Genomic DNA, 27,032 nt, shown 5'->3' on the forward strand with positions numbered 1-27,032 from the left:
CATATACGCTGTGTGTTTTTTCCAAGGGGTTGTTTAATGGTTTGTTGATTTAAGATCTAGTCAATATGATAAAAAATATATAAAGTAAAGTAAAATTATTATTAATTCTATAATATAAAATAAATTGTTGAAATACATCAGCTTACTTAGCTTAAAACCAACCTTTATTTTTTTCAAAAGAAAACAAACAATAAAAAAATATTAAAACGCCCCCTAAAATTATGCTATGACTATTATGAAAAACCAATAAATGTTTATCAAGCAACATGTGGTATCATTAAATCAACACCACAAATAAACCCACCCACAAAAATAATATAAACAAGGACAACAACAACATTGTTAAAAGTATTATAAATATTGTAGCTGTTGAATCTATCGTTGTTTTTGTTATTGTTGTAGTTGTTTACTTAATGTTTGTGTCTACAACATATATTTAAATAAATCAATTATTTGAAAAATATAACGTTTAAACTGTCGGATTTTATAAAATTTTTATAAAACCAAATTTGTGTGTTGTATTTGTTAAATGTTGATTTGTGTTTTTGATTTTGAAGGGAAATAAAAGAATTCCCAGCAGTTTTACAAAAAGCCAAGGTATCATTTTTAGATTTTGTGTTAAGCAAAGAGTTCTAGTACATCTAACCATCAATCATTAGAGAAAACTATGGTAGCTTTACTTTTTTTATTGACACCCCATTCTGCAGGTTTTTTTTTTACTGAAGTATGTGCTGTGTGTAATTGTCTACAACAAATAAGTAATCGTCTATATATAAAATAGATTATCTAGTACATGTGGCAGCTAAATTGTTGAAAAATAGAAAAAAAAAATACAAATAATTTTTTTTTTGTAATTTCGTTAATAAAGTTAAAAGTTATAGCATACTGCAGTAGTTTCGAAAAAGGGAAAATTTTGTAATAAAATAAATGGAAATATTTCAAATATTACAAAACACATAGAAGGACGTACTGGATGTCATATAAAGTATTTTTTTTAATAAATGCACTTTTACAAGCCTAATATCAATATTTTGAAGAATTTTGTTTGTAGTTATAAGTTTACTTATGAATTCTTTTGCATATATAAATGTTAAAAATTATTGCATACTTCCCGGCTAACTTATACCTGAATACAGAAAGAAGAAAAGACAACTATTTTTAAGATTTTGAATGAAAACTATTAAGTTTTTGTTAGAGTATTTTATACAAAATTTCTAATATTGTTATACAATTTTCTTTCTAAATACCGGCCTTATTTTTTTTATTTTGTTTTAAATCAAAGACTACTTTTAGAGAATATCTCAGCAGGAAACTATAGTGATTTTACTTTATAGTGATTTTAGGTATATTTTTAAAACCTTAACTTAAACTGGTTTTTAATTAAAAACACTTTTATCCTTGAATATTTAATTGTTTGTTCCATTTTTGCCCACTTTATTTCTCTTTGGTTTTTTCTTTAATATTTAATGTAATTTTTACTTAATCTTTGTAATGTGTTTATGTAAAAAGCTGATGGAAGTTGTGTGTGGTGTGGTGGCAACAGTAAAAGTAGTTGTACTTAATTTTAATAATACCGGAAAAGTAATCCTCACAATCTTCTTTTGTTTCCTTTCTCTAGTGCATTTAACATGCATTGTGTAAATAAAGACAGTAAGGCGAAGGACAAAAAACAAAAGCGTAAAATGTATGAAAAATGAGAAAAGTATGATTATATTTTAACAAGAGAGAGAGAAAAAAATGCAAATATTAAAAAAAAAAAACTTTTATGGCAGGAATTCAAGAAAACCACTAAGAAATCTTTAATTAGTTTTCTTTAAAGTGTTTATTTTTTAATAAAAAAATACGATAATATAAATTAACTTAATTTTCTTTTATTTCAATGAACAAAACAATTTGATATTTATATTATAACCCAAAACACTTAGAAAATTGTTACAAATTATAATAATTTACTTGTTATTTAGTTTGACAGCAAAATAATGTTAAAATATTAAATGTTTTTGTGGAAAAAAATAGAAACGTCATCACCAGCCATTGAAAATGGCAATCAAATTAAATGTGTTATAACTGCAGTTAGAAAAAAAATATATATATATAGATTTTATTATAACCAAATTTAAATCAAATATTTTATATGCACAAAACTGTCAATAACTTTATTAAAGTGTTTTTGATGTTTTGCAATGAAAAATCTACAAATATTTCAACATTTTAAATATTTTAGCATATTTTGAGGGTTTCTGTTATTGACTGGCCTGTTTTGTATGTATGCTATATTAAATACCACATATTAATTAAATAAGATTACAAATAAATTGATATTATGTTACATAAAATAGTCATGAAAAATATGCAATAAAATGTTTCAAAATTTCACTTGTATAGAACATATTTACAATGTACATTTGCCCCAAAGTTTAATTATGACATTTGAAACATTTAAGTTTTTTGCTCTTAATGATAATTACATTTCTGCAATTTTATTGCTTGAGGTTAAGTTTGTTTCAATTTATTTGACATTTGGTAAGGAAAATGTTCTAGTTGTGTTTAATATATATTAATAGAAAAAAAATAAATTGTGCGTGTATTGCAAATATAATATGGTTTTAAACTTTTAATACTGATATTAGTTACAAGATCCTTTAAAGCTTTCGAAGTATATAAAAGATACGAGTAGGAGATCTTTTTGTCTAAAGCTTAGCTTAAAAGCTATTTGTAAATGAATAACAAACCTTATAAAAAATTCTCAAAAATATCGACCAAATTCATAGATCTTGAAACATTCAGAGTAAGATTGGAATATTTAAGTCTTCGTTTAAAGCTTTTAGAGCCTGAAGACGCTTTTATTGGCATAAAACTTTCTAATATATAAATTATAATAAAAATGTAGAAATTTAATATTTTTGGCCAATTTACCAAAGAATTTACAATAATCCCCCAAAATTATGCTACAGTTTTAAAAATCGCAACAAAATTCCTCAATATTTAAACAATTAACAACAGATTTAGCAAAGCTTAGTAAATTGTTTAATATACCTTAAAAAAAGTTTTTTTTCCAAATTTTCAGATTGTTTGCTTAATATTATGCTAAAAACCTTTTTCGTATTCTAACATGTTTTTTTACATATTCTATATAGAAAAACAGTTTATTTTGCAACATTCATAGCATTTCAATTGAAATACAAGATAAACTGTTAAAAAATAAAGTTGTTTAAACGAGATGACGTGATCTAAAACCAAAAGTAAAAAAATCAACAAAAAGAAACAAAAAACGTTTTAGGAAATGTCTTAAGAAAAACTTTCATTTTTTTCGTATTTTTGTTAAGGATATGAATGAATAAACTGAGTATTTATTTTTTTTTTGTTCACAACTTGACTGCTCAATCACACTTTTATACAACGAATAAATACGGCTAAGGAAACACATGTTTTGAATAATTTATTTATACGATGGCTGGGCTGGCGTTTGGTGATGAGCACAGTAGTCAGAGCCATAGAAGAAAACTTTTTTTTTCACCTATACAGGCTTATGAATCAAATATGTATGTATGTAGATTGTTTCAAATAAAATATATATGCAAACGAAGAAAAAATGGAAAATGTTGCTAAAACATAATAAAAACAGTGAAAAATGTTGCAATAAAAATACACCAAAAATACTTTTGCCTTTAGTTTTTTTTTTTTCATTTTTTATTTGCTATTTGTATAAATATCAAAGCAGCCTTTTTTATTCACTTTTTTTTGTAGTTTTTATAGACACAAATATTTTGGTAACAAATCGTTTGGATTAAGAAAATTGCACAAAATACTTTGCTATCTAAAGTTTTCTTTACATTTTCTGTATTTTTTTTCTTAACTTGTACGATGGCAAATAACATTTTGTATGCCAAAGTGTTTTAAATATTTAAGTAAACAAATTGAAATATAAACGTTCATGGCAAAAACAAAATAAAAAGGACGAATGGGAAAGAGACAGGACTAGTATTTAAAGTAGGAAATAGCAAGAGTTTTGAAGCAGACAATTTTATGGGGCAAAAGCAAGCAAAAAAAAAAAAAAATAAGAATAAAACAAATTTTGTCTCGTTTTTAGTTGCACAACAAGTTTGAGTAATAAAGTCAAATGTAAATATTTATTAAGAAAACCAACAAACTTACCACAAAACTAAACAAGTGGGTAGGTTAGCAAACTTTAGTTTTTTTTGTATTCTACTTTTCTTTCATAATAAAATATGTTATAGAGCAAAATTTTATTTTTAAAACTCCAGCTAGGTTTAGTATTAATGCTTAAATAAAAAATTGACATAAAATTAAGCTTAAATAATGTAACATCTCTCTGCTTATGAAAAATAACCTTTACAGCCTAAAAGTAGGCAAGCAAACGAGGCATCATTATTGAATTTTATAACTTTAAGAAAATGTTAATATTTCCGTTTTGTAGACATGAAACGTAATCGTAAAATATAAAAATCTAGACATTCTCAAACAAACGACTTGAGTTTGTTTAACAAATACAACAAGAGAGGTGTGTTTATGAAAACTGTGGCAGCTGTTGCCTGCAACTTGTAGAGCATATAAATGACTGGATGGGGGGGGGGGGGGGGGGGGGGGGGGGGGGGGTGTGCAGAGTTTAATTTTTTAAGAAAAAGATACAAGTAGTGGTACTTCCTTTTAGATAGATTTGTTTAACAAAGTTGGGTTTCCAACTAGAGATGCTGCTGTGTGCTGTAATGTTTGTTAGTTTGTTGTGTATATAATAGTGGGTTTTGTTGTTTATGTTCAACGGAAGCTGTTTGACAGATAATTTATTACATTTTACTATGATACCTTTAAACAAATACTACTCTACCTTGTAGGTTTACGAGCCTTTATTTATATGTATATACTTTTATGTGTATGTTTGTGTGTGTGTGTGTATTAGTATTATTCTAAAATGTAACGCCTTGAAAAAAGTCGTTCTTTTTGTTTGAGAGTATGTTTAGGTTTTGTGTTTTTGTGGTAGTAAATTTATATCTCATATAATGTTCTATATATTGAGTGGTTTATATTGAAAACCAAAAACGTATCCTTTTTTTCTTTCTGCTCCTGCTGGGTTTGCTTCACAACACAAATTTACGTCCATTGAAATATTTAGTTGAATTTTTACTATATTTAAGCTGTAAAGTATCAAGTATAGGTAAAGATAAATCTTTACTTCTTTTTTTTCTACTCTCTATTTGTTTGCGTGTTTTCACAAATAAAAATTATTATTATAACCAGAAATAAAATGTAGGGTTTATAAAATATTTAAAAGAAAATTTTATGATATTTTTTTTTTGCTTAATACAGGAAACACCTTTGCTAACTCATAAAATACCTTAAATGTGGGTAAAGTTGTAAATTTGAAACATAGATAGACTTTAAGAAAGCCATAAAAGTGTCATTTAAACTACAAGAACGTTGTTTTTTAATTGTATAGTATGTACTAAGATTCTTAATTAATTTGCAATAAAAGCATAAATTTTAAAACTAAATACACAAACATTTAGCCTTAAAAATGTACACAAAAAGTGTAAATATTTTAAAGTGAATTTTATGTTGATCATTTGCTTTAATTTAGGAGACAATTAAGGTAGAAATTTAAATCATTTATTTCCTTTACACACAAAATCGCTTAACTTTTAATAATCTTTTAATTAAACTTCCAGCAATGTTTAACTAATTAACAACATAATCATTTGAACAATTTAATCGTATGTGTAAAAAAGCCCTAAAAATATGCAATATTTACCTTTTAATAAACAACAGATCTGTTATATTTTTTTACCCTATACAAAAACAAGCATTCAATTACTGTAAATAAATTAATTTTCTGCTATAAAAATATTTTTGTTTAACAAATTCATTTTGTTAATAAAATTAAAAAAAAAAATAGAATTGAAACAGAAATATAAAAAAAAAACGTTAAACATAAATTTTTATTCAGTAATTACACTTACACACATTACCACATACACATGGTGGTGTGGCATGCAACATAAGCAATATTGATTTATATTTAAATTCTGATTACCACTATATTTAAACAGGCATACTTTGGTCTACATGTACATACATATATGTATGTATGAAAGCAAACAAATATGAATACATTTTTTGTGTAAATAACTACAAACATCAATTAATATGAGCGGAAATAAAGTTGATTTTCCTTTAAAAAGGAGAAAAACAAAAAAACAACACTGAGCAGTTTACTACAACAGACATGCAATATTATTTTTCTTTTGCTCTGAAAATATAACGTTTTTTTGCGTGAGTATATTGGAGTAAGAGTGGATACATCCGTTTAATAACCTGCCAGCAGTAAATTTTTATACGATAACAACAATCATTGTCCAACGAGTTATGTTTGCCGACAAAATAGTTAAATATTTAATAGGCATTTTACTTCAATTTTTTGTTTAAAAATATTTTCATAAATATTTGTATTAAATAATTTAATTGATAAAATTTTGCATGAAAATATGCTTGTAGTTATGCACAGCAGCTTATATGTTTATGCGCACAAAGTTTAACATATTAAGCATATTTTAATGTTTTTTTTAGTTGTCTGCTTTAGGTGGGAGAAATAAAATGATTTTTTTTATATATTATTTTAATGTAAAAACTTATACGCAAAACCTTGCTGCAATATGATTTTCTTTTTTTTTTTTGCTACCAATACGTATGTGTTTTTCTTTTATGCATAATAGTATTTATTTTAACCAATTGTGTATGTTAAAATGTTTTTGTAACAAATCCACAGCGTGCTCTTAAACACACAAATATTGTTTTATTTCCTGTTGCTGTTGCTATCACTCAATGACCAACACACACGTTTGTGGACTGAATCTGTACCTGACGTGTGTGTATAACCTCAGCTTATAAAAAAAGGAATGAATCTACTGACTGTGTATGTAAACCATAAGCTGTATGGACAACAGTTACAATATTGTGATTATAATGATGACGATGAAAGTATGTACCATAATCACCACATACAGTACATTACCAAAGTCATCCGTATCCGGTTTCAACAGACCTAACAACACCAACACAAATTGTTGTTATGATATGAACCCTCCACCTATAACTCTCACTCACTCTTTTATTTTAATATCTCTTTTGCTATGACGTCATATTGTGTTTGTTTTTTGACTGACTTTAGTTTTATGGCATGTTTGGCTTTACTTTGGTTTGGTCTGACAAATAGCTCTAGCACATTACTCAACCGGCCAACAAAGGTCCAGGCAAAGCCAAACCAAGCCATCTCCGTTACCGTATCCAAAAATGCATTCAAAACTAACCATATACTAACCATTGTCGCCTTTGCGTGGTCAATAGTCATTGTTCGTTTATGTTCTTTAATGTTGCGTGTTGTATGTGTGTTTTTGTTGAATACCAAAAGTACTTTATTCATAGTCATCAGTTCATGTTGTTGCTATTGTTGCTGAGGTAGACTTAAATCTACAATATGATGATGACCTGACCTGATACAAACAAATAAGCGAAAAAATATACACGTGCACTTATTTATAATGTACATATGGTAAATATTAAGGCAGGTAGTTAGATAAGTCATTAAAAATATTATTTAAATTTTAAACTATTTTTAATTATTTTTAATTGAAACATAAACATAAAAGTATGCAAGGTTTTTTTGTATTAAAGCTAAAACGCAGAATGTGTTATTTTACCAAATATTTCCATAATTGTACAATTTTGTGCTGATTTTATAAAATCTATAATTTTACTCAATGTGTAAAATTTTACACAAAATATTTAGTTAAACATAAAGTTTATTTTTTTTTACATAATTTTAAATTTTACATATAAAATTCTACACAAATTAAAAAATGTTATATAAAATTAAAAATTTTAAACAAAATGTAAAACTTTACACAATATGTAAATTTTACAGAAAATGTTAAATTATACATAAAATGTAAAATTTTACACAATATTTAGAATTTTTTAAGAAAGTGCATTGTTAATGTTAACAGTAAATTAAACACTTATCAATTTAGTCTCCTTAATTTTTGTATGTAAATTTGTTTAAAACTCACAACGTTTGCATGTTTTATGAATGGCCAACAACTCGACCATTCGTCCGGATGTACATTTATAAATTCACATAGCGCTAATTATGGGATTTATTCATTGTGAATTTACTGTAAATGTATGAGTAAATATACAAAAATATACTTATTTTCATATTAATAACTTTCAAAAAAATTAAAGTAAAAATACAGGCGCAGGTTTAAACATGTAGCGGTTTATTAAAACATATTTAAAAACGCAAAAAATATGTATGCAAAAAAGTGAATACATATGTATGTATGCATTAACATAAGTGTTGTTATACAACTGCCAAATGCTTGCAATAAAATTTAAATTTTTCACTATAAAAATTTATGAAGTGTTGGTTGGTTTTTAACGGAAATTTCATTTAATAACAAAATTTTGTAACAGCAATGCAAATTTGGTTGCATAAAACTATATTTTAGAAAATCTTAAAATATTTTCTTTTTTGATTATAATGAGGCATTACTATAAAACAAACAAGAGTTTTTATTTTCGCTAGAAATAAACGACCATCATTATAATCTGTAATGGCTCCATTACTATCGACACCAAAAACAAACAAATAAACACAGGACCAACCTACAACAACTCATTAACGGGCATATAATCAAAAACCCAGGCACATAAACACTAAACACATAACAGTTACAGACATATTTCATCATTTGTCACATAATTACATCCGTTCTTTTTGGAGGGATAGTCAGTCATCACAATTATCATTATCATCATCATCCCGAGAGCCGAGGACACCATCAACAATATTTATGACGATGAGGTTTTAATACACCAACAACTCGGTAGAAACGCATATGTACGTACTTAAAATACTTTAAATTCAAAATATGCAGCACTTGTATTAATGAAATGATAAATAACTGACAAATCTAAATGAAGGACAATACAGACAACATGTGATTTGGTAACTAAGTAACATTTTGTATATAAATACACACATATGTACATACATTTGTGTTAATGAAATATAGAGCTATACCTACAGCAACTCATACATTTTAGGGGGGGGTTAATATAGAAAAATTTAAACAATTTTTTTATTCACCCAACACAAAAATGTAAAATTCTTTTAATATAATGAAATTTAATTTATATTTTTTAAAATAATTTTTAAAATAAATTTAAACTATTGCATATTTCAAGGTGTTTTATATAAACAAAATTACATTGCCTACTTTAGGGCTAGTTTTTTATTAAAAACTAAAGTTTTTTTAATAAATTTTGTTGCCTTTGAGCTACTTAGATGTTTTAATTAAAGTTATTAAAAATTGTAATTAAAAAAGATATACTTTAATATTAAATGAGAATTTTTCATAAACATTTTCCTTTAAACCTCCAGTCAGCAAGACGACATTACGTGTAAAATGTAAATAAAAAATTCGTTATTTTTTCTTGCAATTTTTTTGTGGTAAGTTTTGTTTTTTTTTATTTATAAGCTACATAAATGTTGTCATTCTTTTAACATCATGATAATGATAATCTCTTTTGTAAAACATTTCTACATATATATTTTTTTCTTATAATATTACGTACTAAGTACTTGCTTTACGTTATTTTGTCAGTGCTGCTATTGCGGCTTGTAAAATGTAAAATGTGGTTGGCTGCATTCCATATTTATAATTGCTAATAGAATATGCTATGATCTACTATAAAGGACACAGTGATGTACTAAGCAGCATGAGGAAAAGTGGTCTAGGTAAATACATACTTAGTACAAGCAGTAGTAGTAGTTAACCAACATATTATATTATTATGTTGCTATTATATTCCCCAAAAAATAAAGAAAATAGAAATGAAGAAAAACCTTTGCTAAGTTAGGCAGACAGACCGACCGACAGACAGACAGACAGACAAACAAACCGACATATAACCACAATAACTTTTTATACATTTTCATCATTTTGTTGCTGCATGTATGTGTGTGTGTATGTTTAGCCATAAAAACAGCTCTAAAGCCAGATGAACTTTAGCTATTTTACAGTAGCAACCTGTTTTAACTGTTAGCTTGCCTCTGCGTCTTAATTGTCTGTCTGTCTACTTGTAATGTTTTCTGCGTTTTATATTTTTTTCTGTATCTTGCTAAGTATAGTGTGCTTTTAGGTTACCTTTAAAATATCTACTTGTTTGTCATTTTATGTTTTTCTTGCCTTTTTTATTTCTTTTATTTTCTTAGGATGTCTTGTTTTCTTGTAGATGATTTTGTTTTCTTTATACAACTTGATTCCTTAGAGAAATTAATTTTCAACTTGTGAGACATTTTCACTTGATGTGTTTTATTATTTTTTTCTTCCTTTCTTTCTGTTCGGCTCATAACTATAAAAATGTGGTTAGAAATTTACTTTAAGTAATTAAATGTTGCAATAAGTTTGTAACCTTCTTTTCTATTCAATAGAGTTGAAACTTAAATAAAAATAAAGTTTATATTTTTATTAATTCTTAAATTTTAAAAATCTTTCTTTTCAAGAAATTTTTTTATACATTTTATATAAAATAAAATGTTATTTATGAATGCTATTTGTTTGTGCTGTTCTCTTTATTATGTATATTTTATGTAGCATACTTTCAGAATGAATTAAAGTGTAAATACTATAGTCTACTTTTAGACATATTTTAAATATTTCAAAAAACATAGCATTAAAAATAATAACAAATAGGTTAATTAAGCTACCTTGTAGCTCATTTTAACAATTCGTTACTGATTGATTGAAAATAACTCCCTACAAACATTGTTATAAAACTCTTCCAACACGTTTTTCTTATATATTTTACATTTTTGACACATTTGTGCTGGTTGTGTTTCTCTCCCTGTCACTTCATGTGGTGGGCATTAAAGGAACTTACCGAAACTAAACTCAAAATGACTGCCTTGACTCCAGGCAACAGCTGCTACTTTTTATGACAACCTTTACTAATCTATACTAAAAACCTGCTAATTATTTCTTACACACCATTCAACATTTACGTAAGTATACATACTTGTATCATTGAACAATTTCTTGGGACTTATTTTTTTTTTTTTTTTGTTTTGTTTGTCTCCTATATTTTCTTTTGTGGCAGCCAGCCATGTCAGAGCTCTTAGTATATGTCACTTTAGTGTGATGATGACGACGACAACGACACTAAAAACTTTGTTTTGTTAATTGGTTCAGTCACCTGTTTCTAGCTAATTTTTCTGTTTCATTTCTCTTGCCTTTTTTTCTATTTCCCCTCTGATATCATTAAATACCAATCCTCAAAACTTTTATAACTTGGGGTAGAGACTCCACTACACCCATCTTTACATTATTAGTGGTTTTATTGTGTGCTTAAATGTTAGATTTAAGTTTGATGTGACTACACATTAACATTATCGTTTTTGGTTACCTTGAAGTATGCATTTATTTTTATTTATATAAAAATTCATGGTGTTGCTTAAAATAGCACGCTCATTATCATGGTCTTCCTTAACATCTTGGTCATTATTAACGTCATTATCATTATTTTTTGTTGTTGCGGCACAGTTTTAACCTTCAAAAAGCATCATATGAAAAATTGGCTTTTGTAAAGCTCTAAGTTTATAACATCCGTTCGTCCGTCCTTTTGTCGGTCTTTATGGCCCTTAACATACACACCTTCATTTATTTCGTTATTACTTTAACATCATTTGCACATTATTTTGCCGGCTATTTTGTGTGGTATGTTGTTGTTATTTGTTAATTTTGGTCCTTTAAAGGGAAAGAGTAGTTGTTGTCTTGAGTTTCGTATAAAGTGTTTTTCTTTTTTGTTTTTTCATAAAGAAACCGCGTGTCATTTTTTTATTTGACACTTACACACACAACATTTTATTTTTTTCTTTGAGTGTGTTTTAATATTTTGCTTTTAGTTTTAAATATGATACTCATACAATAGTAACAACAATTTCAACTGACAGCTGTACTACTGTAAGTGACATTTAAGTTCTTTTGCTGGTGGTGGTGTCTGTCATTTTCCATTTGCTTTTAGTTTTGTGTGTTATCAAACATCCACTTCAATTTGTGAATATTTTCAATTTTTCTTAAGTTTGCTTAAACATTCATTTATGAAGGGTGCTGAGCAAAAGAGTGAATATAGGGGGGTTGGTGACCGGCTTTGAAATGCTTTTCATTAGTTTTGTTATTGTTGTGATTAATAGGTGTGCTAATGGATGTCATTTTGATGTTTCCGTTCTCAGTTTTTGTTGCTTTATTGTTGAGGACAACATTTAATCGTTGTGGTGTTTAATTTTTTTCCTGTTTTATTTGTGGTTGCCAGCGTCTTAATTCCATTTTATAATAAATATTTTTTAAGATTTTTTTTTCATTCATTTTTTGTTCTTGGTAATTTGTAGACTAATTTTAAGGTTGATCATTAGTTAAATTGTTTTCTTTTATTTTTATTTTAGAAATTTCAGGGTTTGGTCGAGAAATCTTAATGTCATTGTCATTGTTATTAGACGTCTGTATTGTATTGTTTTGTTGTTTGTTGATAAATGCTTGAGGCTTTTATTAGTCCTAATATAATATATAAAATTCTTGTTAAATATTTAATTTACGTCTAAATGTTGAAACCCAAAAGAAATGTAAAATTCTTATGTAAATGTATAGTAGTAAGAAGAAAATAATTGTTTACATACTTTGCATTGTTTTGTTAGAGTAAATGGAAATATTGTGTAGTATAATTGAGGGATTTTTAATGAAAAATTTTAATTTACCTAGGAGTGTCAGAGATTTTAGTTTTTAAGGTAAATAAGTTAAAAGCAAACAATTGTTAATTAATTATATTTATTAAAAAAAATAAGATTGTCTATTTAAAGGGAAATCAATATAAAATAAAAATAAATTGCCTATCTCAGGGCTAACATATTATTAAAAATGTTTTGTATACTTGCAAAGGATTTACTAAATTACTATAAAAATTTTACTTATAATAAACTTTATAAGACTATTAACTACTTTAGAGAATTTCAAAAATCAAAATCTAAATAAAATTTTATTTGCAGTCTAAACTAATTAATTAAACAATTTCTGTCATCAAATAACTTCAATTTGCTGTCACCACCTTTAGTCATAATAAAATTAATAAACAAAAGCCGAACAATTTCTCTTAATTGTTTTCATTCTCTTCTTAATTAGTTTTCAAAACTCCAAAGCAAATATTAAATTATTTAAAATTAATTAAATATTCATAAAATTAACAGAAATTATACAAAAAAAAATTCAAAGAATCTTGTCGGGGAAAAATTACTCATTTTAATATTTTATGTTTGTGTTTTGTACATTTTAACGTCAAACAGCATAAATTATTTAATTGTTCATTATCAAATACATATAAGCGCGTTTTGTTTTTGGTCTATAAAATTCCAAATACTTATTAAAATCTAATTAAAAATTCTATATAAATTTTTATGTTAGGTGTAATGGTATGAGAATGCGTGTGTTATTGTTGAAAATACAGCGTAACAAAGTTAGAAGAGAATATAATGTGGAGTAGAGTAGCATTTTCATGCGTTTTTTAATGATTAATTTTCATAGATGGTTTTAATCTATTATTTTCATTCTTTACTTCTGTATCATATTCATATAGAATGGAAAATTTGTTAAACCTACAGTGGAGGCTGAAAATGGAGGGGTTGTAGTAAATCTTATAAGGGTGGCTAAGAGGTTACTGAGATGAGTTATCATTTCCAATTTATAAACTGTTTGCTATAATAGGACTTGTAGTTTCAATTGATCTAAGAAAATTTTGATTTGACTTCTAGGAATATCTTTAATAATAAATGCTTTAGAGTTCACATTAAAAATATACAGCATACTTTTAGGAATTTTTAAAATAATAGCAAAATTTGCTTGAATAAGAAAATACAAGCGAACAAATGGATTTCAAAGTTAAATTTTTTATTAAATGAGTTTTAAAAAAATATCAGTCTACTTATTGCTATATTAAATAAAAAGTAAATATTTTAAACCTAAAGTAAATACTACAACTGCATACTTTTTTTATAAAATTTTCTACTGTTTTGTTTGCAACTGTTTAACATTTTTTATGTACATATTCGCCACCATCAATAATAAAATAATGTGTTTAGCACGAAAGTTAAACAAAAACAACAAAAACAAAAAGCAAGGGTTAGTTGCTAATGTTGCAAATACGAAAAAAAAAAACGAAAATATGATAAAGATAATGCTGCCTGCTTTTACACTGCTTTTGTTGCTGCTGCAGAGTTTTGGTGGTGGCGTTGGTGTTAATATTATAATCACCGTAGTATACAAAAAAAAGGTTTTTGCATTTTATAGGAAAACGTAGAGTAGAGAAAAGTAAGGCCAGGGTAAAGCATTAATTAAAAATGCTATTACAGCAAACTTTACATAAATTTTTAATTAGCAATTTTTGCTATTTTGCTACTCTACTCTCGATACGATGTACAAGCAAGCAAACAAAGAAACAAACAAAAACGAAGCTGTTGCTTTTATTTTGTTGCCTTTCAACAAAATTATATCCCTTTTCTTCTGTGCTGTTAACCAAACAGTTAACCAGACAGACTTACATTTGGTTTAGCTACATAAGGTAAAAAGCAAAACAACAACAGCTGCAGCAAAAACCAACACACGTTTGTTTTATAATTTTTTACGATTTGGCGTTTTTTTTCCTTTCGCTCTTGGTTCCAAAAAACTTTTTTTCATACTTTTTCCCATTTACACATTTGTTTGATAATGTTAAATTAACACTTTGTTAACACCCGTCACAAAAGAGGATTTAAAGCTTGTTTTTTTCACAGACCGTTTGACTAACACATACAAAAGAATATTTCGTGGCGAAGAAAAAAATTTAACAATTTAAGCTTTAAGCATTAAAGTTAAAGTTAAAGGAAAACAAACAACCCACATACAAAAACCGCTTAATCAGCAGTAAATCGGTTAAAATAATAACAAAATTCTAATATTAAGGGGAAGAAAGGAATAAGTAGAGGTATTTAAAGGTGTTAGTAGTGTTTGTCTAACATGTTTAAGATTGTCTTTACTTAGAAAAAAACGTATTTTAGGAAATGAAAACCAAACAAATTGTTGTAGCTGAAAAAAGTTAATTAACATACGTGTGTAATTTTTTTAAAATACCAAAAAGATTTTAAATATTTGAAGGAAAATGGTTGAGGGTCATAAATAAAAAAATAATTTATAGACCTAGTAGGTTAAAAAACAAACAAATGATTAGAAAGTTATCAAAGAGATTTAAATCAACTTTTCTAGTTAAAACAACAAAAAATTTTTAATTAATTTAAACTAATATCTTAGACGTATGAGTTTTATAGCAGAAATAAATTATTCATACGCCAATGCAAACTTTTGTGAATTAAACAAAATTACTTTTCTTTAAAGTAAATTTAACAAGCTTTCAACCATAAGCCTTTAAAACTAAAGTTTTTAAAGTTTTTTTTTTAGAAATCTTAAATGTCTTAAAAATGTTCTATTATTTTTGTTAAGTTATTCTTAAACCAAGTGTTTATGCTAATCTCAAGCTATTTCAAAATTTACTAGTTATTTTCGTAATTTAATAGCAAATGTTTATTTTTTAACTTCACATTAACATTTTACTACAAATTCATTTCCCCTCTAATGTTGAGCACTAACATAAAAGTTTAATTTTATTTTGTTTTGTATTATTTAAAACAATATTGACACATTTATCAAAACCGCCTATATAATTCCCGCAAAACAACAAAAATTAACATAACAAAAATGACACAACACCACGAATTTGAAATTCAAGTCATTAAACTTTAATTGGTTGAAATGTCTCGTCTTTAAATTGTTAGGGAAATAAACACAACACACACACACAAAGAACAGTATAAATTGTTAATATTTAAGTTAAATATAAAAAAACTGTGAATTTTTACATTTTAAATGAAATGTTTTGTTTATATATTGTTAATATATGTTTTAACTACATATTCATGTATAAACCCTCCCTCTACTAAAGATTTTATTTAAACATTTAGTGTTGTAACGTTTGTACTTTAACTACAACCTAGTAATTGTTAAGGCTTAAGAAACTGAGTTTCCTTTTTACTATAACAATTTCACTAACATAAAAACCAACCTACTCATTCACACATGTACGCACACACCTATTGCTTTATACTTAAATTATAGAACAACAAAAAAATATGGCTAAAGAAGAGAACAGTTAAGTACAAGTACTTAGCACTAGGTAGAGTGTAGAGTATAGTATTTTATTTATATTCAACAGCAGCAAAGGAAAAAAAGCCAGCCTTGCTAGAAACAAGAGTAATCTTTAGTTTGTGTGTTTGTTTTTGTCTTTTTGCCAGAATACGTGTGTTTTTGTGAGAATATATGAAGGAGTGTATATGTTTGATTAAAGTAAACTTGCTGATGTTGCTTATTGTCACACACAAAAGCCTCGTATAGTGGTATATCGTTATTTTGAATTTGAAACATACACATATGTACATATTTAAATACATATATATTTTTCTCTTATGTTTTAAAGCTGACAACAATACCAACGACAATGATGATGACAATGATGACACATACAGCAAATATGCACAAACGTTTAAACATAAAAGGATGTGTTTTATTAAAACTGTGCAGTGAAATGAATAAGGAAACGGATATGTTGTATACAATAAGTTAAAACAAAGATTGGAAATTAGAATTGTTCCTTTTAACGTTTAACAGTCAAGAACCTCTAAAGGTTTAATTAAATTTAAAAGCTTTAACAGTTCAAAGTTTTGGATTCTATTCTATATTGAATATTGACTTTTGGTACTTCATATTTAGTTTCAAATCTTATTCTTTTTGATGGAAGTATAGAAATCAACAGACAAACACACACATGTATATGTTATCTTATACAGAGAGCTTAACGTTTAATTGCATGTATGCTTTAGCTAGGTAGAGAGTCTAAAAGCAAACTAAAGTATAAGCAGCAGCAGTCGTAACTAAACTCCTAAATGTTTAGACCAAAAGAGTGAGTAGTAGAAATTAAAGCATAAATACATACAAACATATATAATATGGTATTGTTTACATTTAACACCCTAAATATATGTAAAGCTTTTTTCTTTCTTTTGTTTTAACTAACAAAACTGCAAAGACACAAATTTTTTGTTTTTCTGAATTCTTGTTTTTTTTTCTTGCCTATTATTTTAAAGGTATTTTAGGATTTCTAACACTTTCAGCAAAAGAATCTCAAGATAATGCTACTGCTGCTTGTTAACAATATTTAGACATGTTTGTACTATATAAACTTTAGCATATAAATATACTAAAGAAAAATGAAGAAAAATGTTAAAATAAAAGAAAAAAACTCTTAACAAGTGGATTGTTATGATAAAAAAATTCTCATTGTTGTATGTGTGTGTGTGTGTGACTGTAGGTGTTAAAATTGATATTCATGTGTGAGTTTACACACATAGAAACAAAACCAACACATCGTAGTGTATTTAACGAGCATTTAAGTGTGTCAGCAACTAAATATGCAAGTGATGATACTTTTTCTATGTCTGTCTTTTTAAGTGTTTATGAATATTTAAAAAATGTTTACTATTTTTTTAACATACATTTTTTTATTCTTATGCTGCGTATGGTTAACAGTAAAGTTTGAAAAAGTAGTAAAAATTTAAAAAAATTAAGTTAAAAGATTTATTATAAAACTGGCAATTAGTATGCATTATCTATTGAAATCTTTAGCAAATAAAATTGTTCAAAACTAGGGCGTATATAGAGCGTATGAGTATTACACAGAACAAAAATAAATAAATCATACGCCTCATATACCTTTACGTAAGGCGCTAAATTGACAAGCAAAGTATAAATAAAATGTTTAAAGAAAATGCCAATAGTTATAATCATTGGTTAAACAAAAGGTATATCTAAGTAAAGGCGACTTTTTGTTAGAAATCACATATAATTCAGACTTAAATTGACTAAATAACTAAAATAATAATTAGAATTAAATGACAAACTTGTTTACAAGCATAAAATTAACCTAGAAGCGGTTACATTTTTTTACTTTTTATTCACTCTATTAGTCTCAATATAATTATCTACAGTAGTACCAAAACTTGTAATTCTCACAAATTTCGTTTAATTATTTAAATAACTATCATAGCACAGATTTTTTCTCTGTTTTCACCTATCTTAGCTACAGTTACGTAATTGTTTAAATTTAAGCGAATTTTAACATTTTTTTTAACAAATTCCTTTTTTTCCTGTTCTTTTTTTGCTGTTTTAAACTTAATTTAACGTCAATTACAACATACACAGAGTACAAATACAAAATAAACTACTGCTCTTAAATATTGTTCAGAACAGTGTCTTTGCCACACACAGAGAGAATCAACAGGTCCTTAAACAACCATGCAGAAAATGCAGCTTACAAATTCATTTATAGTATTAAAAGTACGTGGAACGTTTATTATGTTGCCAGTTGCCGCATACTTTATTCAGTGTGGTAGGATCAACAAAAAAATAAAAAAAAACAAATATACAAGAACAACAAGGAAAAAACAGATAAAATAGAATATGAAACATTGCTTGCTGCACGGCTAAGTTGAAAATATAATTTAGTGGGTGTTTGTCTGTCAGTTTGCCAAAGATATGGTAGAGTACTGTGTGCATCATGGAACAGTGGTTTGCAAAAAATATATATAAAAAATTTAAATTTAAAATCTTTTATTTTAGAAAATAAAAAAAATTGCAAAATATTTAACAGTGTGTATAAAAATCAAAAGGCGTATGATTTATATATATTTCATATAAAAAATTGGATAATAATCATACGCCTTGTGGATTTTTATGAAAATTGCTTTAAAAAACTATACTAGAAAAGTTGTATTTTTAAAAATTATTCAATTTAATTTAAAACAAGGAAGTTACAGCTTAACAATAAGAATTGAAAAATTCACAAACTCTGCAAATATGTAGTTGAAATGTTCTCTCTCCAAAAGTGGAAATATTTTCTTTTTTACACAACAAAGATCTTTGCTTAAAATCAGACAAAGTAGTTTATTCATTTGTTAACAAGCTAGATAAATTTAATTGTATGCAAAAGCACATATAACAAAAATGCAACCAAAATACAAATACACCGACAATGATAATATGCGCAAAGTATAAAAAGAGATATACAGGAAAATAACCACAGAAATCAACAAAATGCAACAATTTTCTTTTAGAAACATCAACATTTAATGTGTAAGCAAACAGTAGATGCCTAAAAGCGAGAGAGGAAGACAGAGAAAGACTTTACCAGTTGTATACAAACAAATGGCTAAATGGTTAGGTTAAAGAAAAAACAACAAAAAAGGAGTTGAAAAAATAAGCAAAAACATCATCATCATCATCATCGTGATTTAAAAGCGCATTAAAAACTTTTTAGATTAATTTTGCTTTTTGTTGTTTCTTTTCCTTGGCAGTTCTAAATATATTCCATGATTTAGTTTTATTTGCTGTGGCTAGGTTGATGCTTTTAATGTAGAAAAAGGTAAATATGCTAAAAGAGGGAATACAAGTGCAGATATTGTTTAAGAAAGTTGGTTGCTAGAGCTGAAAAACAAAAGCTAAAGAAATTAACATTGATGTTATTTTTTAATTTAAAGTTTTTTATAATAAAACAAAATCATTTAATTTTGAAATAATATAAAGGTGCTCTATGAAGGCGAATGGTAAGTAAAACCAGCAAAAATAAACTAAATTTATTTTAATAAAATTTTTTACATTTACATGAGAGAGAGAGAAAGACATACTTGCATTTAAAACATTACAAGGAAATCATCATTATAATGTTACTACACTCTAACAGAAATAGGAGAACAAAATGTATAAATAAACAGTTCCAAGCCAGACATTCTTAACTATCTTTTTCTATATTAGTTTTGATTTTTTACAACATCTATATGCAACATAAAACCTGTTGAAAGTTTCTTTATTTAAACTCTAAGAGTAAGGTAGAGCTGTGTTATATTCGCTATTGTAATTGTATACAAACCATTTATTTTTACTAGAAAATCTAAACTAAACTATAGTTTACATGACTAACCAGGTATTGTGTTGTTGCTGTTGAAATACAAATGTATTCAAATGTTTTTTTTTTTTTCTTTTCTTTTTTTAATTCATTAAACTTTTTTATTTCCACTATTACTCGGTTTATTGTTCTTGATGATATTGCATTCATATTTATTCATTCAGTTGGTATTTGTATTTATTAAAAAAAAACGCTATGGCAGTAAGTTGTAGTAAGGAATAGTAGAAGTAAGTGGAAAATATAATGCTTATAATGGTGGATATTTTGCATATAATTGTAGCAAATAGTTGTAGAGGTGGTAGTGTGTTAGGGAGGAAAATATTTACATTTAAACTGCAATTTTATTTAAAAGGTTAATATCGATTTCAGTTATAATTTAATTGAAATTTATATTTTTTAATATAATTTAAAAAAGTTTTCTAGAAAAGTATTTTATACTATTTTTTATTTAAGTTAACTTTTATTATTTGTATTATTTTACATAAAAAATGTGTAAATCCAATTATTTTTTTAAGTTTTATTACTATTTCACAAAAATTTTAAATTAATTAATAAAATTATTTTAAATAACTTAAATATAGTAAATTCTAATCAAATATCTGTAGTTTAAATATAATAAATATTATTTTATATTTTATGAAGAATTTATTAATCAACAAAATAATCCTTTTACATATTTTGCTTCAAATACTCTTTTAAAATAAAATTTTAATTTAGTTTTCTTTATTTCAATATTTCTTGATAACCTTACGATGAAATAAACTCATTTTATAAATATATTTAATAAAAAGTAAATTTATTTATCAAGAAAAAAAAACAGGACTCTACTAAATCAATTCCTTTTATTTTGCTAGAAAATCAATGGCTCTCAATTGAAATAATCATAAAGAGGAAAATATTGTAGTTTTTTATTAAAAAAAACCTAGAAAATGAATTCTTATCTGTAAAAATGGTTCAGTAAATAATTTTATCTAAACAGCAACACACTAACACTCTTTCATGTGTATGTGTATTTGTGCCTTAAACGTCCGTTACTAACAGCCGGTTTAAATATTACACACACATTTTGATTTTCCTTTTTTTCTATTTTTTCATAAAATACAAGATAAATTTATTGAAAATGGTTTTTCTATTGCGCTTTTTTTTGCTTAATAATACTTGTATGTAAGTATGACAACATAAACTAAAACTCACAAGTTTTGTTTTTGTTTTGTTATGAAAAAAAAATCTGGCACAGATGCATATGTATGTATTGCAGTCAAAAGCGTATGATTGTATTTTGCACATGTAGTATATTTTTGTTATTCTATCTTTAACTACATGTTAAATCTAATATTGTAAAAGGGTTTTTTTTCTAATATTAATACCTACAATAGCAAATGCTTACCTAATGGAAAAAATATGGAAAAACTTGTTAAGGTTTTACAGTTGTGTATGTTTTTTTATAGAATTTTGTATGTGTATAACATGATTATTTAAAATCTGTGTATTTGTTTGTTAATAAATGGCATAAAAATTTAATAACAGAAATTGCAAAAGAGAGTTTTTATAGCAACATGTTTTCTAAGTTTGTTTAAAAAAGTTAGAAATGTTAAATATGTTTTTAAAAAATTCATAAACAAATTTGCACTTTATAAAAGGTTTATAATATAAAATATGTTTTATCATAGGAATAATACTATCCACTCTAAAGCTGTCCATGTAAACCTTGGGTCGCAATTTACAAGATATTTTGATAAAATTTAGACCAAATATGTGTTTTAGCACACAGACTTTAATACATATTTTAAAAAAGGAATATTTCTACTACCATTTTTTTCATTGAACTTAAAATTTTGAAAATTGTTAAATTTCGTACAAATTTCAATTTTCTTAAATTTTTTTAAAGTAAAAGTTTTAATTTACAATGTTTAAAGCAATAAAATAAGTTTAAAAATTTATTTAAAAAATAGAATTGAAAAAGATTTTTCCATCTTTAAAACTACTCAACATTTTTAATATCTAAAATAAAGTTAACGTAAAATCATTCGAAATGGTGATGACTTTTTCAAACATGTTTTAACCCGTATTTTTTGTTTTATCTCGTCTCTCAACAATTGAGTCCTTGTTTTAGTTCTCTTTTTTTTGCTTTATGAATTTATTCAATATTCATAAATTTTTAGAATTGACATTCATCATATTGTGAAGTTGTTGGCTGTAGCAAAACGACAACCCAAAAAAGGACAAAGAAAAAAAGAGATGAAAAAAAAAAACAAAACAATTCATCGCAAAAAAAGGTGAAGTATATTTGTCTGTGTGAATATGTGTAAGAATATATGTTCAAATTTATAACTGGCAGTTAAGTTATTGTTGTTTTCATCATCGTTTGTGTTTCAGCAACACTTCCGGTTTCCGCTTGAATTTTTAACATTTATTGTTTTTTTTAAGTAAACTTTTTTATGGTGATTTTAGTAATTTGGGTTTGGAGTTTTTCTTTCTTTTCACTGCAGTATACGACAATTCAATAAACTATTTTTACTTATGTATACTTTTCTTTCTATTTTTTTTTTGTTTCATATTAAAATTCATATAAAATCTAGTAGTTCATTCCCCTAACGATTTTGGAATGTTCTTTTTGTTGCATAGTTTCACTTCTTTGTGTTTTTTATGTTACTGTGCTTCTCCTCTCTACATTTATTTACAATTTTACAATCTAAGACTTTCAGTTGTAATCTGTTGGTTTTTATATATTTTATCCACAGTTTTCTAGTTTATTTCTGCCCCTAACTGCTGTTGAAAGTCTAATGCTGTTGTTGATTTTTTGTTTTGTATTTCTGGTTAGATTGAAATTAATTCAGCAATTGATTCTCAATGGACTTTTCAGGATTTTTTTTTTTCTAAAAAAAAAAATGTTTTACTATTTTGTTGTTTGTCAAGTACATAAACATTGCTATGTTTTTTTCCATTTTATTCTATAATATTTGTGTTGAAAAATTTTCTACTTGAGCAGTCATTTACTATTCATTTATTTAGGTCTTGCTCCTCTACATTTTCAAGTTGTTGACCATTATTGTTTATTAGTAGATGAACAAAAATATAACAAAATTAAATAAAAGTATGCATTTGATTAAAAGTACTTGCAATTTGTTTGATATATTCAATCAAAACAGTTTTATGTTACATTGAATTTGAATTTCCTGCAAATTGTTTAAGAATTTAAAAATCAATAAAAATCTTTAGATTTTCCTAAAATATTTTGTTGGTTTTCTATATTTAGTTTTAAAATCTTTTTGGATTTTTGTTATTGGCCTTATTGGGCTTGACCTTTTAATTAAATTAAATTTCTATTATGGCAAAGAAATACTTTCATTTGGCTACAAACTTGAAGTGTTGTTCATCTTTATTGCAAAACTATAGCAATCTTCATCTGCATTGGTATTTGCCAATTTAACAGTCTCAACAAATCAAAGCAATTCAGGCGTCATTTTAATTAGAACTTATAGTTTGAAAAGCTTTTTTGAAAAGTCTCTAAAAAGTTTGTCAGAAAAATCACATTTAAAAGTCAAAGAAGGCAACTAAAAAGTAATTGTAAATATTTTATTGAATACATTCAGTATTATTTTAGGATGTATTAAAGTGTATATGTATTTTAACCCCCATATTCATAAACAGCATTTTATTTTATAAAATGTTTATAAAACAAAATTTCCATACGAAATTTGATTTATAAATCGTTTATAAAATAAACATTTGTTTATGAATATGGGGGTAAACCTATTAGTATTGAAATCTATGCCTATTTCTAGGCTGAATTAAAGCACTGGGTTGTTCTCTGAATATTTGCGAAATTATTTGTTATTTTCCTTAGAACACTAAAATCAATAAAATATTAAAGTGTTTAAACTAAATACATAAAAACAAATTAAAAATTATATGAAAATAGGTTAATAGTTAAGAAAATAAACTTTTCAAGTTTAAACAAAAGTTTAAAAGTTATTGTTATTATTATTGAAATTGGTTTTTTTCTTACTTTGCCACAACCGGAAATAGAGTGGAAATATATTTTCCTATAACAACCAAAGACAAAACAAAAATCCCTGGCACCTGACTTTAGCAAAACTCAATAACATTTAACTTAAAAAAACAAAGGTAAAGAATAGAAAATTTCTATTGTATATTTTTTATTTTAAAAGCAAAATAATGTTTTTCAAGGCTTTTGTTTTTGTTTAAATGAAAAATAAACCTGAAAATTTTTTTCTCAACATTATAACAAAAACAATCCTTTACTTTTTCTTTCATATAGCAAACATAAACACAAGCCCTTAAGCATTGCTTTGACGTTGTTATGATAACTTCTCCGCCTCTTTTTATCTATTACTTTTTATGTATCGCTTTTTAAGAGTTTGGGTTTGCTTGTTAATAGGTTGTAGTGATTATATTGCTGAATTTTTTTTTTTTTTTGGCAGGGGTCTTTAATTAGACTAAATACTATACAACAGATTGATCAGAAAGTAATTTACATAAATACTAAAGGAAAAATTATACTGCCACATTTTATGCACATACACACGCATAGATAGCACACTCCTTAAGAAAAATAAACAAGTACTTTGGATTTTTGTGTGCTTTCTCTATTTTTTGGTACTTAAGATACTCAGCAAGAAAAGAATAAGGTACATTTTTTATTTATATTGCAGTAGTAATTAAACTGAGGCTGCTAGGCAAATTTGTTATCGTAGCATACTTTAGGGATGTTAATATTAAAAAGATTTTAATATATGGGGAAATAATGCATACATTCAGGTTGTGTGGCATACTTTTGGGATTTTTTAATATTTAATCAATTTTAATATTTAGGAATATAATATATACATTTAGGTTTTTTTTAATATTAATATATTATAATGGATTATTCGTGAACTGCAAATTATTATATTTTTTATATAATTTTAAACTGTAATTGACAATTAAACGTTTTTATAAACAATATTTGCCAAAAACTAATAACATTTACTTTTAATTTCATTTACCTTATTCATTTTATTTACAGTATCTTAGCTCACCCATAATAACCATTAAAGGCAAACAAAACAAATTTTTGCAATAGACATAATGGTTCGTTCATTCATTCATGACGATAATAATAATGATGATGATACTCTGAACTTGATGATAAGCATCTTATCTAGCTTCAACAAGTTTTCGCAACAACAACAACAAAACACGAAGTAGATATATTAAGAATAGAAGTAAAAGCTCTTTCTTTATATTTGAATAATATTCTAGGCACAAGAAAAAGAAAAAAAAAACAAACATGAAGACCATACAAAAATAGCATAGAGATAAGGACTCGTATTATAACACAAATACAAACACACGCACTCTAAGCAATAGAACTAAAATTAAGCTGGATGGCTGTTTAGGGTAATAAAAACGACTTTACACAACAAAATTGTTCGATTTAAAGGCCATACAGTCAATATAATACACATTAAAAGAGATTTTAACTAAGATACACAAAAGAACCAAAGGAGGCCAGTATTATAGTACAACTAACTGAAAACCATCAGTCAGCCAATATCATCACAGACAAACCAAACAGTAAAACGTTAAAGGCAGTTACAAATACAAGTCTAAAGTTTGTTAAGAACTTGGCCTAATGGTTGTGGCAGCTAGGCAGCATAAGCCCAACTGATTGTAAACTTTTTGTTGTTTTAACCTTTTTGTCTAAATGTATGTAAAAGTGTTTTGTGTGTGTATTAGATTTTTGCTGTAAAATTTCTTTTAATAACAATTATCATAATTAGCGTTTTGGTTTTCATGACACATTGTCTTTTCTATTCTATCTTTCTTTGTAGTCTATTTAATTCTAAAAGTTAATGTTTGGTTTTTGTTTTGTTTAGCCTCCCCAGTGATTTTTATGCTACAAATGCTAATTAAGCTTAATATATTTTTTTGCTAAATAGGCATAAAATCTCCCTACAACAAAGCAGCACAACAAGTTACTTTTTCCCCTTAACATTATCTGCAATTCAAAATAGATAAAACAAAGCCAGTAGTAACAGAGGGAGTGAAAAAATTAGCTTAATGAAATATGTATTTATAAGGGTCGTTCATCGTTTTTGTCTATTTTCAACAAATTTACAAGTAATTGATAATCATTTTATGTGCTGTGTATGTGTATGTGTGTGTCTGTGTTATACTGTATAATAGAATCCTTAGCAGCGGGGGGTTTATTGAATAATATTAAGTGTGTTGTTAGTTCAAGTATTATTTATTTATTTAAACTTTCTAAAGAATTTATTTTCCTAATTTTGCTGTTTTGGTAACCAGTTGCTGGAGAAAGTTAAGTATTTTATTTAACAAGGATTTAATTTTCATTTAATTTTAACAATTAATAATTTGTCTAGAAATTAAAATTGAAATTTATATTTCCTTTATGTGCTTAACAAATAAATTCAATAGAAATTTCTAAATAATAGAAACTAGAGAAGTAGTTTAAGAAAAAATTAATTAGAAATGATTGAATGAATGAAAAAAGTAAAAGTATGAAATTAAAAACAACTTACAAATTTTTGCGGCATTTTTATGTGATAATATTCGTGAGGACTCACCTGGAAAGACAGAAAATTAGTGTAGACAAATTAGTATAATTTAAGAATAATATAACTCAAGGTACAAGTTAAATATTTACTTAGGAACTACATCTTTCTATAAAATATATGTAATACTTTAGACTGAAATTCAAAAAATTTGTATGGTCTTATTCATACATTGTTATTTAAAATAGTTATTTAATCAATGTTTATTAAAAAGAAAGTTTTATTGATAATGTATTCTACGATTGTAACAAAATACATTAGTCATAGCTTGATACTTTAAAGATATAC

General features: G+C 25.9%; 1 protein-coding gene across 10 annotated transcripts in view; it reads right to left on the minus strand.

Moving 5' to 3' along the window:
* LOC111675656 (polypyrimidine tract-binding protein 1) overlaps nucleotides 1–27,032 on the minus strand; it is a 242,772-nt gene that overhangs the window by 64,484 nt on the left and 151,256 nt on the right. For 2 of the 10 annotated variants that reach the window (XM_046948409.1, XM_046948405.1), the window contains one exon: nucleotides 26,712–26,756. The exons of the other annotated variants lie outside the window; for them this stretch is intronic. In XM_046948409.1, the coding sequence (XP_046804365.1) occupies nucleotides 26,712–26,726 (15 nt within the window). In that variant the 5' untranslated portion in view covers nucleotides 26,727–26,756. The remainder of the gene's footprint in view (nucleotides 1–26,711; nucleotides 26,757–27,032) is intronic. 10 annotated transcript variants of the gene reach the window in all.

This window comes from Lucilia cuprina, chromosome 4, assembly GCF_022045245.1.
Source record: "Lucilia cuprina isolate Lc7/37 chromosome 4, ASM2204524v1, whole genome shotgun sequence".
NCBI classification, from domain to species: Eukaryota; Metazoa; Arthropoda; class Insecta; order Diptera; family Calliphoridae; genus Lucilia; species Lucilia cuprina.